This window comes from Gorilla gorilla, chromosome X (assembly GCF_029281585.2).
Source record: "Gorilla gorilla gorilla isolate KB3781 chromosome X, NHGRI_mGorGor1-v2.1_pri, whole genome shotgun sequence".
NCBI lineage: Eukaryota > Metazoa > Chordata > Mammalia > Primates > Hominidae > Gorilla > Gorilla gorilla.
The window spans coordinates 136,080,195-136,094,359 of NC_073247.2; the positions used below are offsets into that span (position 1 = coordinate 136,080,195).

At 41.3% G+C, this 14,165-nt stretch overlaps 1 protein-coding gene across 5 annotated transcripts in view; it reads right to left on the reverse strand.

The window, feature by feature from the left end:
* TENM1 (teneurin transmembrane protein 1) overlaps positions 1–14,165 on the reverse strand; it is an 831,890-nt gene that overhangs the window by 34,365 nt on the left and 783,360 nt on the right. For all 5 annotated transcript variants that reach the window (XM_055376889.1, XM_055376891.1, XM_055376888.1 and 2 more), the window contains 2 exons: positions 12,077–12,443; positions 10,123–10,633 (listed from right to left, as the gene is read on the reverse strand). In XM_055376889.1, the coding sequence (XP_055232864.1) occupies positions 10,123–10,633; positions 12,077–12,443 (878 nt within the window). The remainder of the gene's footprint in view (positions 1–10,122; positions 10,634–12,076; positions 12,444–14,165) is intronic.

Here is a 14,165-nt window from a genome sequence, read left to right on the forward strand (position 1 = left end):
TGATCTTTGACAAACCTGACAAAAACAAGAAATGGGGAAAGGATTCCCTATTTAATAAATGGTGATGGGAAAACTGGCCAGCCATATTTAGAAAGCTGAAATTGGATCCTTTCCTTACATCTTATACAAAAACTAATTCAAGATGGATTAAAGACTTAAATGTTAGACCTAAAACCATAAAAAACCCTAGAAGAAAACCTAGGCATTACCATTCAGGACATAGGCATGGGCAAGGACTTCATGTCTAAAACACCAAAAGCAATGGCAACGAAAGCCAAAATTGACAAATGGGATCTAATTAAACTCAAGAGCTTCTGCACAGCAAAAGAAACTACCATCAGAGTGAACAGGCAACCTACAGAATGGGAGAAAATTTTTGCAATCTACTCATTTGACAAAGGGCTAATATCCAGAATCTACAATGAACCCCAACAAATTTACAAGAAAAAAACAAACAACCCCATCAACAAGTGGGCAAAGGATATGAACAGACACTTCTCAAAAGAAGACATTTATGCAGCCAAAAGACACATGAAAAAATGTTCATCATCACTGGCCTTTCCTGATTTCTAAAGGGATTCCTCAACCCTTGACAAGCTCACTCTATCATTCCTCCAGGAAAGCTTATCTTAGATGCTGTGGATGCAGGTTCCACATGGACTTTCCAGCTTGGGGGCAGTTTCCTTCAGTTACACAGCCCCTTGTTTTAAGGGAAGATCTCATATAAAGATATGAGCAGTGGTTATATCCACTCATCAGAGCAAGATGACAAGATCAGATACCAATTGGGCCGTCCGTGCATAGGGGTACAAGGGTCAGAATTCCCAATGAACCTTTGCAGTGACCTGTGGCTAAATCTGGTTTCCTAGTCCACCCACCCAAACACCTTTTCAGCTAAGTTATTGGTGGTCTTTGTCTGATAAACATTTTAAAGCTTATTTCCAAGAGCACAGGCATATTCCTACATATTTTGTACCCATCCCTCCTCCCCATATTGACAGTAGTATATTCAGAGAGGCAAGCTAAAGATTCCTAGATAAGACTGTAATTACCCAGACAGATTTAGCTGGGAGACTGCTTGGTGTATATGTGTGTGTTTGTGTGTGTGTATGTGTGTGTGTGTGTGCGCGCACGTGTGTGTGTGTTTTCTGGTGAAGGAGGCAATGGTGTTGGGAATAAGATATTTCCCATGGGTCTGTCCAGTTGTTGGATAGCTGGAAAGTTATATTGCCTCATTTCCTTTCTGTGGCCAGAGAGGCCAATGAAAGTGTACATTTGACTGTAACTCCATGATAAACAAAGCACCCCAACTCCAACACACTCACATACCCCAATTCTGCTAGTTCACAGTTAAAGCAATCACATTTAATGGTATCTGCAGGGTGGTGTCTCTGATGCTCAATATGGCCCTGGATCAAAACATACAGACCCCACCTCTCTTCTGTTGGGTCATTTCCAAAGGAAGAACAATAGGCAAATGTACACATCAGCGGGTAATTCCTACAACTTTGGAAAGATTGCTCAACGTGGATAAGAAACAGAGGGAGACTTTGATTTCTTATAGCTTACTTGAGTTTTTTCTCTCATCACAGGGGAATGCATCTTTCCAGACTGAGTGTCGAAGAAACAAGTTTAATCAAAATCTCTTCTGCTGTGTGTTTCCCTTTGGTGCCTCCATCCTTTGGTGCAGAGATACAAGCCGATATGCTCCAACTAATCCCCTCAGGCCACAGCATGGGAGCAAACCCACCCTCTTTGCATGCAGGGCACAGCACTCACCTAACCAGGCTGCAAATTATAGCTGTTGAATTGTGCCATCAGGAAATGACAGTTGCCTTCATAGCCATCAGAAGTGGATTTGGTAAGAGGAGATTTGATATCAAATTGTCCCTTGCTGTCCTGATTTTACAGAGTTCCACTGTGATGGTCTCAGAGGGTACCAGACAGTTAAGTATTGAGCACACTCACCCTTTTCCTCAGCACTGTCATAGGCTGTGTGCATGTGCACTTGAGTGAGTGTGTGTGTGCATGTGCACACATGTGCACTCCAGTAGAGCATAGGAAACATTTGTAAAGAAAATTCAGAATCCATTCTTGTCCTTGAGAAGCATATAGTTTAGTAGAGCATAGGAAACATTTGTAAAGAAAATTCAGAATCCATTCTTGTCCTTGAGAAGCATATAGTTTAGTTGGAGAGATGATATTTACACATGATTAAAAATATATTTGGCCTGGTATTTTCTCATAAGGGATAGCTTGCCCTTTCCTCCGAGGACAATTTAAGCCAGAGTTAAACTGTTCAAGATAAAACTAGAGGCTCCCACACCTTTGCTTTTAAAAAAAATTGCAGATAATAGAAGAGAAATTCATTACTTACTCTTTTAAAGGAAATATGAAAGAGTCAGACCCTCTTTACACTTTCATGTCAGAAAGCTGACCAATCTAATAAGAATTCTTTAGGAAATATGGGATTCCCCTTTCCTCACTAATAAATTCCTTTGGCTTCCTATGATTCAGTTCCAAGTCCATAATGTCCTTCTATCTTCATTTGTCCTTCATTCAATAAATATCAGAGTCTTGTGCTAGGGACCAGGGATACAGTGCTGAATGAAATTCACAGTCTAGTGGGGCAGATAAGATATGCACACAAATAACTCTAATGCCAGAATATTGCCATGAATTTCTGTAAAGAAGAAACTAGAATCTCAGAAGAGGCGAAGGTCATTTCCAGCTGGGCTGAGCAGAACAGGAGGAGGAAGAGCAGAAGCAGGTGGTGTTTGAATCCTAGAAGGTAGGTAGATATTGGGAAGGGGAGGAAGGCATTCCAAATGGAGGTATGAAGAAAGGCACGCTGACTGATGAGATGTCTACTGGGGGACCAGCATTGCTGGAGCACAGGGTTCCTCTAGGAGGGTAGTGAGAGATAAGGCTTATACAATAAAGAAGCATTGACAGTTTTTCAAGGGGATAAAAGGATGATCCAAACAGTGTTTTGGTGGCAATGAGTCTTGGAAGGGGAGGCAAGGAGCAGGGAGAACTGTTAGGAGGCTGCAGACCCAGTTCATATAAGAGAAGATGGTGGTCTGTTGCCTTCGTTAAATATATTGTGATTGCCTATCATTCGGATTTGTCTTCCCCACTAGACTGTACAACTCTCACATCTTTAGAGGGAGGACACAGTGTCTCATTCATTTTTATATTCTCCGTGTCTGGAACAGAGTAGATCTCACTCCATGTACTTGTTGAATGAGTATAAATAGGATGCTGCCAGTGAAAAAAAGGATGGGGGTGGATATGAGAGCCAATGTGGTTATAGAACAGACAGAACCATCGATAGTGCTTCTGAGAGGGCACACTCAGGTTACATAGATGTGCTATGGAGTTCAGCGAAACTTCCCTACCAGCTTCTGTTACTTCTGTTCACTCCGTCTTTTTTCAGTTCTTCCCAGAAATACCGACGATAATTCTGTTTTACTCACTCTTGATCCTTATCAAGGGCATAAAGCACAAGGAGAGGTGACTGAGCAAGGGTGTCAACTCTCTATTTCTAAAGATCTGAAGGAACAGTCAACATTTCTATGTTCTTGTTTAATTGAAATCATTCACCTGCCTGGAGGCATGGGGCTGAACCATACAATGCCTTAGTTCCTTTTCTACTCTGGGATTCTAGAAGGCATTGGAAACGTCACATGTGTTTGGAATGACTGATTATTACATAAGCATTTCTGCATGGGAATCACATCCTATCCCCAGGCAAATATCTCACCCAGAGACATGGCTTGTTTATCTTGCCCCCTACCCCTTCTGATCTTATAAGGGAGAAGGGGGAATCTGTCATTAGCCATCCATGATAAAACTGGGCATTTGTAAAACAGTCTAGAAGATACCCAGAGATATTATGAAGGCTTCTCCAACCTGTCAGTGGGTGGTGTTTTTGTTTGTTTGTTAGTTTTTTGTTTTCTTGATGGGAGGAGAGGATGTGTTAATAAAGTCTGAAAACAGAGAATGCAGAAGACGAAGGATCAAGAGATCATGTAAACGGAGAGTCTCCTTCAAGTGGGAGGGCTTCCCACAAAGGGCAAGGGGCCTGAGGAACTGTCAACTCAGAATGGACCAGCAGCAGTGACACGACTGATGCTTTGGCCTTAGTCTGGGACCTTTTCAGTTTAGTAGAGCAGAAGCCTTTGCCAGGGAAACAAGCAAGGGCATCCTGGCTACTTTTGCAGCCTTGTGGAGAAAGGCTTGTCTGCTGTGCGAGTTGCTAGGCCCCTCCCTCAGATCTCAGCTGCTGCAGGGTTATTACAATTAGGAGCCCACCTGTGCCGCCTCAGGCCAGTATTCCTGCCTTGACAATCACTTCCTTGTTAGCTGTTTCTCTGTGGTCAGCTTTTCCCCCTGACACTTGGGACACTCATGGGCAGTGGTGCATCAAATACTAACACTTGGGGTGAGCAATTTTGATCCTGGTCCAAGTCAAATGGAATTATGAAAATTAGTGAACTATGTAAACAACATCACACTACATAATAAAAGCCCATGCACTACCACTACACAAGATGCATTTTAAAATCCCGTTTGGATTATCCACTGTTCAGGGTCATCTATGTCATTTTTCCTCCTGATAGCTGCAGATAATAGAAAGTTGAATGGATTACTGACTGGGCTACCTTTACACTGCAGTCTTCCCTCCTGCCAAATTTCACTTCTGTTTCTGTTTCTCTCATGCTCCTCTCAGAGCAGAATTTATACTTCCACCTGTGCAAACAATTTGTCCCCTTGTCCACATAAAGAAGCCTCCCTTTTACCTCGGGGAATTACTCGAGTTCTTTTAGGAGGGCCTGGTATCAGTGGTATAGCAGCCTTCTACCGACCTTAGCACTGCTCTGACCCTGACTAGAAGAGTAGGTCAAATGCTGTGTTCTCCAACTTCAGAAGGACAAGAGAAAACTTGAAGGAGTGCTCAGAACTAGCCAAAGGACTAGAGGATAAAAGTGAAAAAAGTCAGATATTGTATAAAGACTGTAGGAGGAATTAGTCACATTATGAAGGTTGGAAAGTTGCTCATTTCTGTTTACAGGCAAGAAGGGACAGGAGCTGTGTTTTGTTAAAGATTGCTGTTCAGCACCAGAATAGACTGCTTCAGGAGAAGAGGTACCTTCTCCTTTCAACAGATGCTATTTGACCAAGAGGGTTTCAGTATAATTCTGGCTGGAGTTAAGAAGGTGGGAGAAAGAACAAATGGTTATTCAGCCTCCCTTTTCATCTCCTGGTGCTACCTATTCCTCTTTTACTGCTACTTGAGGGGAAACTTTCTAGCCCTCTAGATTTTGTATGGTCACTCTCGTAAGCCCACATGATCCTCTGTTTTCTGTTAGCCTGACTCTGGATAAGCCAACTAGCATGTGAATGGGCACGTTACTTCCCTATTCTGGGTTTCAGTTTCTTCATTTGTAAAATGACATCTAATGTCTCTTTGTGGCCATAAAATTTCATGACTACCCCCATGTGGATGTCTGTGTTTCTCATAGCTTAGTGGCTCGAGATTGGTTACTCAACAATGATGTTAGTTGATACCTTTTCACTCACTGTTGGCCAAATCCTGGTAACAGGCCTGGACCCCATTCACCGTGAGAATCTTGCCTACCACACAGTGCCTGCATCAATGTGATGCCAGTGGAAAACAGGCACACAAATTGATATGACAACAAAATTATCTTCTCTCTTCAGCATCATCAATTTTCCCCTCTATATTAGATCATTTTTAACAGTATACAAATATGCTGTTATTTCTCTCACTTAAAAAACTCTTCTGTTCACTCTCTTTCTCCTCCAGCTCTAATTTCTCTGCTCCTCTTTACAGCAAAACTCCTCAAAAGAGTTCTTTACTCACTGTCTCAGTCTCTCTCCTCCTAGTCATTCTATATTATTATTATTGAGATATAATTCTCACACCATAAAAATCACCATTCTAAATTGTACAATCCAGAGACTTACAGTACATTTGCAATGTTGTGCAACCATCACCACCACTTCTAGAACATTTCTATCACCCCCAAAATAAACCCCATATGAATTAACTGTCACTCCCCATTCATTCTTCTCCCCAGCTCTTGGCAACTACAAATCTATTTTCTGTCTTTATGGATTTGCCTCTTCTAGACATCTCATATAAATGGAATCAGAAGGGTCCTGTTTCTGGATTCTTTCACTGAGCATAATGTTTTTGAGGTTCATCCACATTGTAGTATGTATCAGAACTTCATTTCTTTTTATGGCTGAACACTATTTCATGACATGGATATATCACATTTTGTTTGTCTTCTCACCACTTGATAGGCATTTGAGTTGTTTATACTTCTCAGCTATTATAAATAATGTTGCTATGAAAATTTGTGTATCCATTGTCTCTTAAGAGAATATTCTACTCAGGCTTTGGTCCCTCATGTGTCACAGCGCCTGCTCTTCACAGTGCTAAATCAAATGGTCAATTCTAAGTCCTCATCTTACTTATCAGGAGTATTTGGCACAGCAGCTCACTCTTTCCTCCTGGAATCACCTGTTTTATTTGGTGCTATGGTCTGAATTTGTCCCCCCAAATTCAAATATTGAGACTGAACTGCCGATGTGATAGTACTAACAGGTGAGGCCTTTAGGAGGTTATTAGGTCATGTTGCCTCTGCCTTCATGAATGCAATTAGCAATCTTACAAAAGAGCTGGAGAGAACCAGCTAGGTCCCTTTTCACTGTCCCCCTTCTGTCATATAAGGACTCAGCAGGCAGTGCCATTTTGGAAGCAGAGAGTAGCCCTCACCAGACACTGACTCTGCTGGCATCTTGACCTTGAACTTCCCAACCTCCAGAACTGTGAAAAATAAATTTGTTCTTGATTAATTACCCAGTATAAGGTATTTTGTTATAGCAGCACAAACAGATTAACACAGTTAGCTTCCAGGACATTCCACTCTCCTAGTTTTCTTTCCACTTCACTGGCCTTTCCTTCTCAGTGTCTTTTGCTGGTTCCTCTTTATATCCTCAATTCTTTTCTTTTCTTTCTTTTTTTTTGAAACAGAGTTTTGCTCTTGTTGCCCAGGCTGGAGTGCAGTGGCGCCATCTCAGCTCACTGCAACCTCCACCTCCCGGGTTCAAGTGATTCTCCTGCCTCAGGCCTTCCGAGTAGCTCGGATTACAGGTACCTGCCACCACACCCAGCTAATTTTTTGTATTTTTAGTAGAGACGGGGTTTCATCATGTTGGCCAGGTTAGTCTTGAACTCCTGACCTCAGGTGATCCACCCGCCTTGGCCTCCCAAAGTGCAGGGATTACTGGTGTGAGCCACTGTGCCTGGCCCATATCTTCAATTCTAAACATGGAGTGCTTCATGGTCAGTCTTCAGATCTCTTTTCTTCATTGTCTATACTCACTTTCATGGAGAGATCTCATCCCATCTCATAGTTTTAAATACAATCTAAACACTAGTACATCTCAAATTTCACTCTCCACCCTCTCCCCTCAATTCTAGACTCATATATCCAATTGTCTACCTGATATTTTCACTTAGATGCCTAACTAAATTGATCATATCCAAAACTGAATTCCCAATCTCCCACCTCACAACCTTCCACTATAATATGTTCCTTGTATAGTCTTCCCCTCTTGGTAAATGAAAACCAGTTGCTCAGGCCAAAACCTTTGGAGGTATCTCTGACCCCTCTTTCTCCCACACTCAATACTCAATCTCTCTATAAGTCCTGATAGCTCTACTGTCAAAATGTATTCAGAATTTTAGCACCTCTTACTGGCCCAACTCCCTGGTCCAAGTCATCATCTTTTGCCTGCATTATTGCAATAGTTCCTCCTGCTTCCCAGTTAGGTTCCCCTGTTTCCACTACACAGTCCATTTTTAATACAGAGTGATTTTTTTAAAAAATGAAAGTTGGCTTATATCACTTCTTTACTCAAAACTCTCCAGTGGCTCCACTTCTTAGAGTAAAATTCAAAGTCTTTACAGTGGCCTACAAGGCCCTACATGAAGTAGTTCTGGTTACTTAATTGATTTCATGTCCTCATTAACCTTACTCATTCCACTTCCATCACAATGGCTGCCTTACTCTTCCTTGAATGTGTCAGGCTTGCTCCTGCTGCAGGGCATTTATACTTGCTCTTCCCTTTGCCTGGAATACCCCTCATACCACCCCCCACCCCCCAGATATTCATATGGCTTACTCTCATCTCCTACAGATCTTTATGCAAAAGTCACCTTCTTTCTTGGTGAGGCCTTTCCTGTCCACCCAATCTGAAATAAAAACCTCTTCTGCTCCACCCACTTGATCTCCCTTACTTTACTAGATTTTTCTCCATAGAACTTATCACAATTTGAAATTGTATACATCTTCCTCATCTTCCTCCCGTACAATATAAGTTCCATAAAAGTAGGGATTTTTATCTGTTTTATTCATAGCTATATCCCCAGCACCTAGAACATTGTATGGTATGTAGTAGGTGCTCATGTATTTGTTGAATAAATACAGAATGGTTGAACTGGTTCTTTTGAAAACTAGTTAATACTTCAGCCATTTGTTGCTGGGGGACTGAATTCCACCATTAGCTTTCAAAATAGTTGTTTGCCTAATTTCAGCTGCAGTGTGATCTGGCTTGAGTTTTTAAAAAAGACATTAAAACTTCTCATTAGAAATTTTATCTTTTCTAAGGGTAGTATATTTAAAAACACAGGCTATTGCTGGTTGAATCCTGGGTATTTATGTGAATCAGGACAAGTTAACTATTTTGTCCTTCAGTTTTCTCATCCATAAAGTGGGCATACTTAGGGGCACCTATCCCATGTTATTATGGGGATCAAATAAAGTCACATATGTAAATTACCTAGCCCAGTACCTGGCACTTAGTAAATTACTCTTATTAAGATGGAAGAGAATTACTTTCAAAAAACAGAGGAAGACTTGCAACAGAAACAACTGAATACATTTTTCTAAGTGAAACCAAAATAGCCGTCTGGCTCTTTTGTACAGATGGCATTTCTTTGGAAAATGATCCAAAACTTGAAGGCCAATTGTTTTGTCCCTTTCTTCAAGAGGCTTTCATGGGACTGGACATATTCTCTATATCCTCCCAAAATAGTCACACTTGGAACCCCTTATACTTTAACATCTCCACTTCTCACATTCTTCAACTTTGATGCCATTCCAGACTGAATTCACATTCCATGGATTAGCTCAATCAGTATACTGGTAAAAAACTCAGCAATTCCTTTTGTGGGGAAAATGCTTCCCGAGTGCCAAAAGACCAGCTTTCTAGATGGGCTTACTTGCAAACAAGGTCATCCATGCCTTAAAAGGCAAGGACAATGGTCTCTATTTCCGTGTTACGGCACCTCCTAGTAGCTTGCTGTCAGACACATTTTGTGTTAGTTCCCCATTAAACAAAGTTATCACAGTTCCAGTCTATAAATGCCAAAATGTGCTGGATTATTCAACTTGTGCAGGGACCCTGAGGAAGCCCAATCCTGTACAGAGCATTTGGCTTTTCCTTTTACAGAAGCAGCCAATGGAATGGAGCCTCTCCTATTCAGCATTTGCCCCACATAATTCTTCCCTTGCTTTCCAGGGTCCACTTCTTATATTTGAACTTCTCTCTTACCTCCCACAGCAACTTATACTGAGTTGGGCTGGGCTGGGCATACATTCATTTATTCATTCATTAAACCCCACAGGGCTCAATAAATAGTTGTTAAGTCACACTGCTTCTTTGCTGCTTTAGAACTACAGTTTTGTTATTTAAATGAAATTGTACCTTATCTTCCCAGGGATGTTGTAAATTTCTTGAGTACTTGTACTTCTACCTCATTCCTGTCTCCTGCAGTGCCACACTTGAGTCTTGCTTGATGCAGTGTAAGTTTTTATTATTATGCTCCGCAAACTGCTCTGGAAAAATGGGTCTGAACTCTAGGAATTAGGTAAAATTTTCTCCTTGACTTTTCATTTTTTAAAATGGTGGTTGTTAGGAGAAAACAGCATGCAACACTCAGCAATTACTAAGGCATTTCCCCAGTATAAAACAATTTCAAATAAAAACCAACAAAGCCCATGTTAAGAATTAGAAACTTACTCATAAACGGTTGTCCATCCATTTTCGTTACTTTTGGTAGCCAGAAGCCCTGTGTTACCTGGATAGGTCATTAAGGCCAGATTATAGCCTTGGGCTGACACTCTTTTCAGGACTCCATTGCTGCTTATAGTCAGCCAGTACACTTGTCCGCCAGGCACCACAAGCCATAGCGGCATTCCGCCTGCATCACGGCGAATGTGCACTGAATTGCCATTGCTGCTGGTAATTGCGCCCAAGTCACCTTCAGAATTGTAGGTGAAGTTATAAACATAGTCCCTTGTTATCAAGTTCAGGGTGTGTAGGTGGGTTCCATTTACAGTGAACTGGTACAGTTCCTGATCAGCAGGTGAAGCAATCTCATAAATGTTCATGTCATTCAGGTGGGCTTGGTTCCTGCTGATGGTACGAATTCGAACATTTCCAAGGTCTGCCACATAGAGGGTACCATCAGGCGACACTGCTAAGGAGGAAGGGGCTTTCATCTTTGCATCTTTGGCATAGCCACCATCACCTGTGGGAGAAAGACTTGATTTTAACAATTGGCATCATAAGCATTTACATGAACATACCACAGACATAAAGCTCTGTGCATCAAGAATCATTTTAAAGGAAACAATCAGTGAACCAACATTCTCTGTATTCCCTCCCTGAAAAATATGAAGCCTGTTATTCAAAAGATTGTAATTCTTGAGTCAGTACCACTGCAGATGAACAGTAAGATCTAATTATCTCAGTTACACCAATTTTGTGAAATCCTCAATCCTGCTGTTCAGAATCTATTGTATTATAAGAAACAAGAACTGCAAATAATGATAGCCACACAAAATTTGGCTGGAAATCTGAGAGTTATGCCTGTCAATGCTTTCAGGATCTGTTTCAGGACTTTCCAGTCCTACTGTGCCTAGATGCCCTTTCTTCTGTTAATTCCAATTGTCACACTGTCAAAGTACACTAAGTCTATAAGTGCAACAATGATTCAGAACATCAAATTTGATACCTGGAATAAACATTATATTTGCTTTGACTGAAAGATACAAATTAGCAAAATATCTATAAAACTAATTGTCGAAGAAAACATTGGAAATATTGATCAAAAATCATATTGACCAAATTGCTCACTCCTGACTCCTCTGGCCTAAGGAAAGGCAAAGGTTAAGAGAACCATTTGGGCCTGGATGAACAGTTTAATAGCACTGCGTGTAGTATGGAGGGATTTCCACATCCAAGCAATAATTGTATCTGTTGACATTAAGAGGACCGTTTGCCATCTGAGATATCCACTACATGTTTTGGGGAGAAGGCTCTTTTTTTTTTTTTTCCAATTTCGATTAGAAGAAACCTTCACTATGGGTTATTGAGAAAGTCTTAGCTTTTTAAAAGCAATGTAGCAGACCAATGTCCTGAGAACTCTCCATTGCCAGATTTAATTTTGCTCATCTATCCCAAAGACAGTCTGTTCTTAGTCCCTTTGAGTCTCAAATAGCACATGCTTTTAATCTGAAAACCAACCACTTATGGGGAAGTAATTTTTTCCTCAGCTAAACCAGTAAATGTGGGTTTTACCTAGTTTTCCTTTCTCTAAAGTACAAATATTTAATAATATCATGATCTTTCGTTTGTATAGTGGTCTTAACTTTTCAAGAGTATAAACATTTTTATTACACTAGTTTATCCTCAGAATAGCAAGGTGATATAACTGAGACAATGCCATCTTTATTAAACAAATGAAGCAAGTGAGTCATGAAGAGATCTTGCAGCTTTGCTAGGGTCACTCAGTGAGTCAGTTGTGAGAACAAGTAGGTGATCTGACTCCTAATCCATTGCTTTCTCCACTAGCTCATACCAATGTTTGCAAGTAACACTTTGCTTTTCCTTTTCCTTTTGACTTTACTGGGACACGTTTTTCTTTTCAAAACAGAGAGGGGGAGCTGGTGAATTGCTAAAAAGGTCATACCTGAAAAACAGTCACAGTTTGGATCAATTTTGCAGTCACAGTCAGTGGGGGCACCAGCGATGATGGAGATCTCCCCATTGGTGGTTACTTGCTGAATGCGGTTTACTTTCCTCTCGTCTGTTTCAGCTATGAAGAGCAGCCCGCTGTGGGAGACACTGATGGCCCTCGCTGACTCTAGAGTGGAGTGAATTGCTACCTTGCTGACCAGGAAATGATCGATGCCTGGCACCTGGCAGTGAATGGGGCGTCCTGCGATGATCCGCACACGCCTGTTCTCAGAAATTTGCAGCACAATGTTGTTATCCAAGACATACAATGAATTGTCCATAGGATTTACTGCAAGATCTGTTGGCCACTCTAATCGCACCTGTGAAACGAACAGAACACATACCATTAGGTTACCATATCTTTCCACGGACAGTTTTAACTTGAAAAAAGAAAAAAAAATTGGTGTATCGTTTCCCCCGTCTTATGAATTTTAGCAACATTGGTGATGTCTCGGAAAGTGGAGGGCAGGGGGAGGATGGTTAATCACATGTTTTGGGAAACGTACTTATCATTTATGCCATTTACAATACAATGTAATTTTTTCCAATAATTTCAGAAGGATCATTTAGAGTAGAGGTTTTCAAAGTGTGTTCTCTGGATCAGCAGCAACAGTATTATCTGGGAACTTGTGAGAAATGCAAATTCTCAGATACCACCCTAGATCTATTGAATCAGAAACCCTGGAGGTGGGGACCCAAACATCTGTGTTTTGCCAAGGTGATTCTGAGGATCATTGCTGTAGGAATTCCGGTAGCTATGATACTCAAATCTCTCTCACTGTCCTGTAGATGTATAGGAGAGCAAAGTCATACAGGTTTCTGGGTGACAGAATGCCAGAGAAGCCAGATTTTACTCAATGAGCAACCTTTTGCAACAGGACCGCTATTAGCATAGACCTAGCATCCACTTTGTGGAACACTCAGGTACAGTTCGTCAGCTGTTGATTTAGAATCCTGGGGTGTAGCACACTGCTTACTTAGCTTGACCTGGTTCACTCCATAGGTTCCCCTTTTTAGCAAAGAAACAGGTTGTTTTTTTCTTTCACTGAGTATTCGCTGAGTACCTTTCTCTGGGTTAAGCCTTGTGCTAAGCTTTGGGGACTCAAAAATGACTACGACACGGCCTCTGTCCTCAAATGATTTGTGGTATAGTAGAGCCCTCAGAGGAACCATTAGACAATTACTCTCCATGTTATGAAAAGAAGGCAACAGAGAGGATAAGATAGCACTTCACCTGGACTAGGAGTCAGGAGGCAAGATATTCCCAGAGCAGGTGGTACCTAAGTAAGGTCTGAAATGAACAGTAGGAGAAGAATTGGGTGGAAGTTGAGGGGGGAGGGGCATCAGAGTTGAGGAAAATCTGGGTACTGGGAAAAGCATGGGTGAAAGTCCAGAGGTTAAAGACAGCACGGCCCATCCAGGTTACTAAAACTAATTCAGTAAGACTAATAATAGGCTGGGTGTGAGGGAGACCTGAGGGATGAGGCCAGGTGTTATGGACTAAACTGTGCCCTCCCCAACTTCATATGTTGAAGCCCTAACCCCCAGTGTGACTGTATTTGTAGACAGGGCCTTCAAAGAGGTAGTTTAGATTACATGAGATCATAAGGGTGGGGATCTAATCCAACAGGACTGATGTCTCTCCAATAAGAGGAAGAGATACCAGGAATGCTTACGCACAGAGAGATGACTATATGAGGACACAGCTAGAAAGCAGCCACCTGCAAGCCAAAGAGAGACACCTCAGAAGAAACTAAACTCACCAACACCTTGATCTTAGATTTCTAGCCTCCAGAAGTATGAGAAAATACATTTCTGTTGTTTAAGCCATTCAGTCTGTAGTATTTTGTATGGCTGCCCTAGCAGACTAATATATCAGGTGCTCTGGTTGGAATGTGTCCCCCAAATATCATGTATTGGAAACTTAATCCTCAAATTCATATGTTGATGGCATTTGGAGGTGGGGCCATATCCATCACCTCAAGTATTTATCATTTCTTTGTGTTAAGAACGTTTAAAATCCACTCTTGCAGCTATTTGAA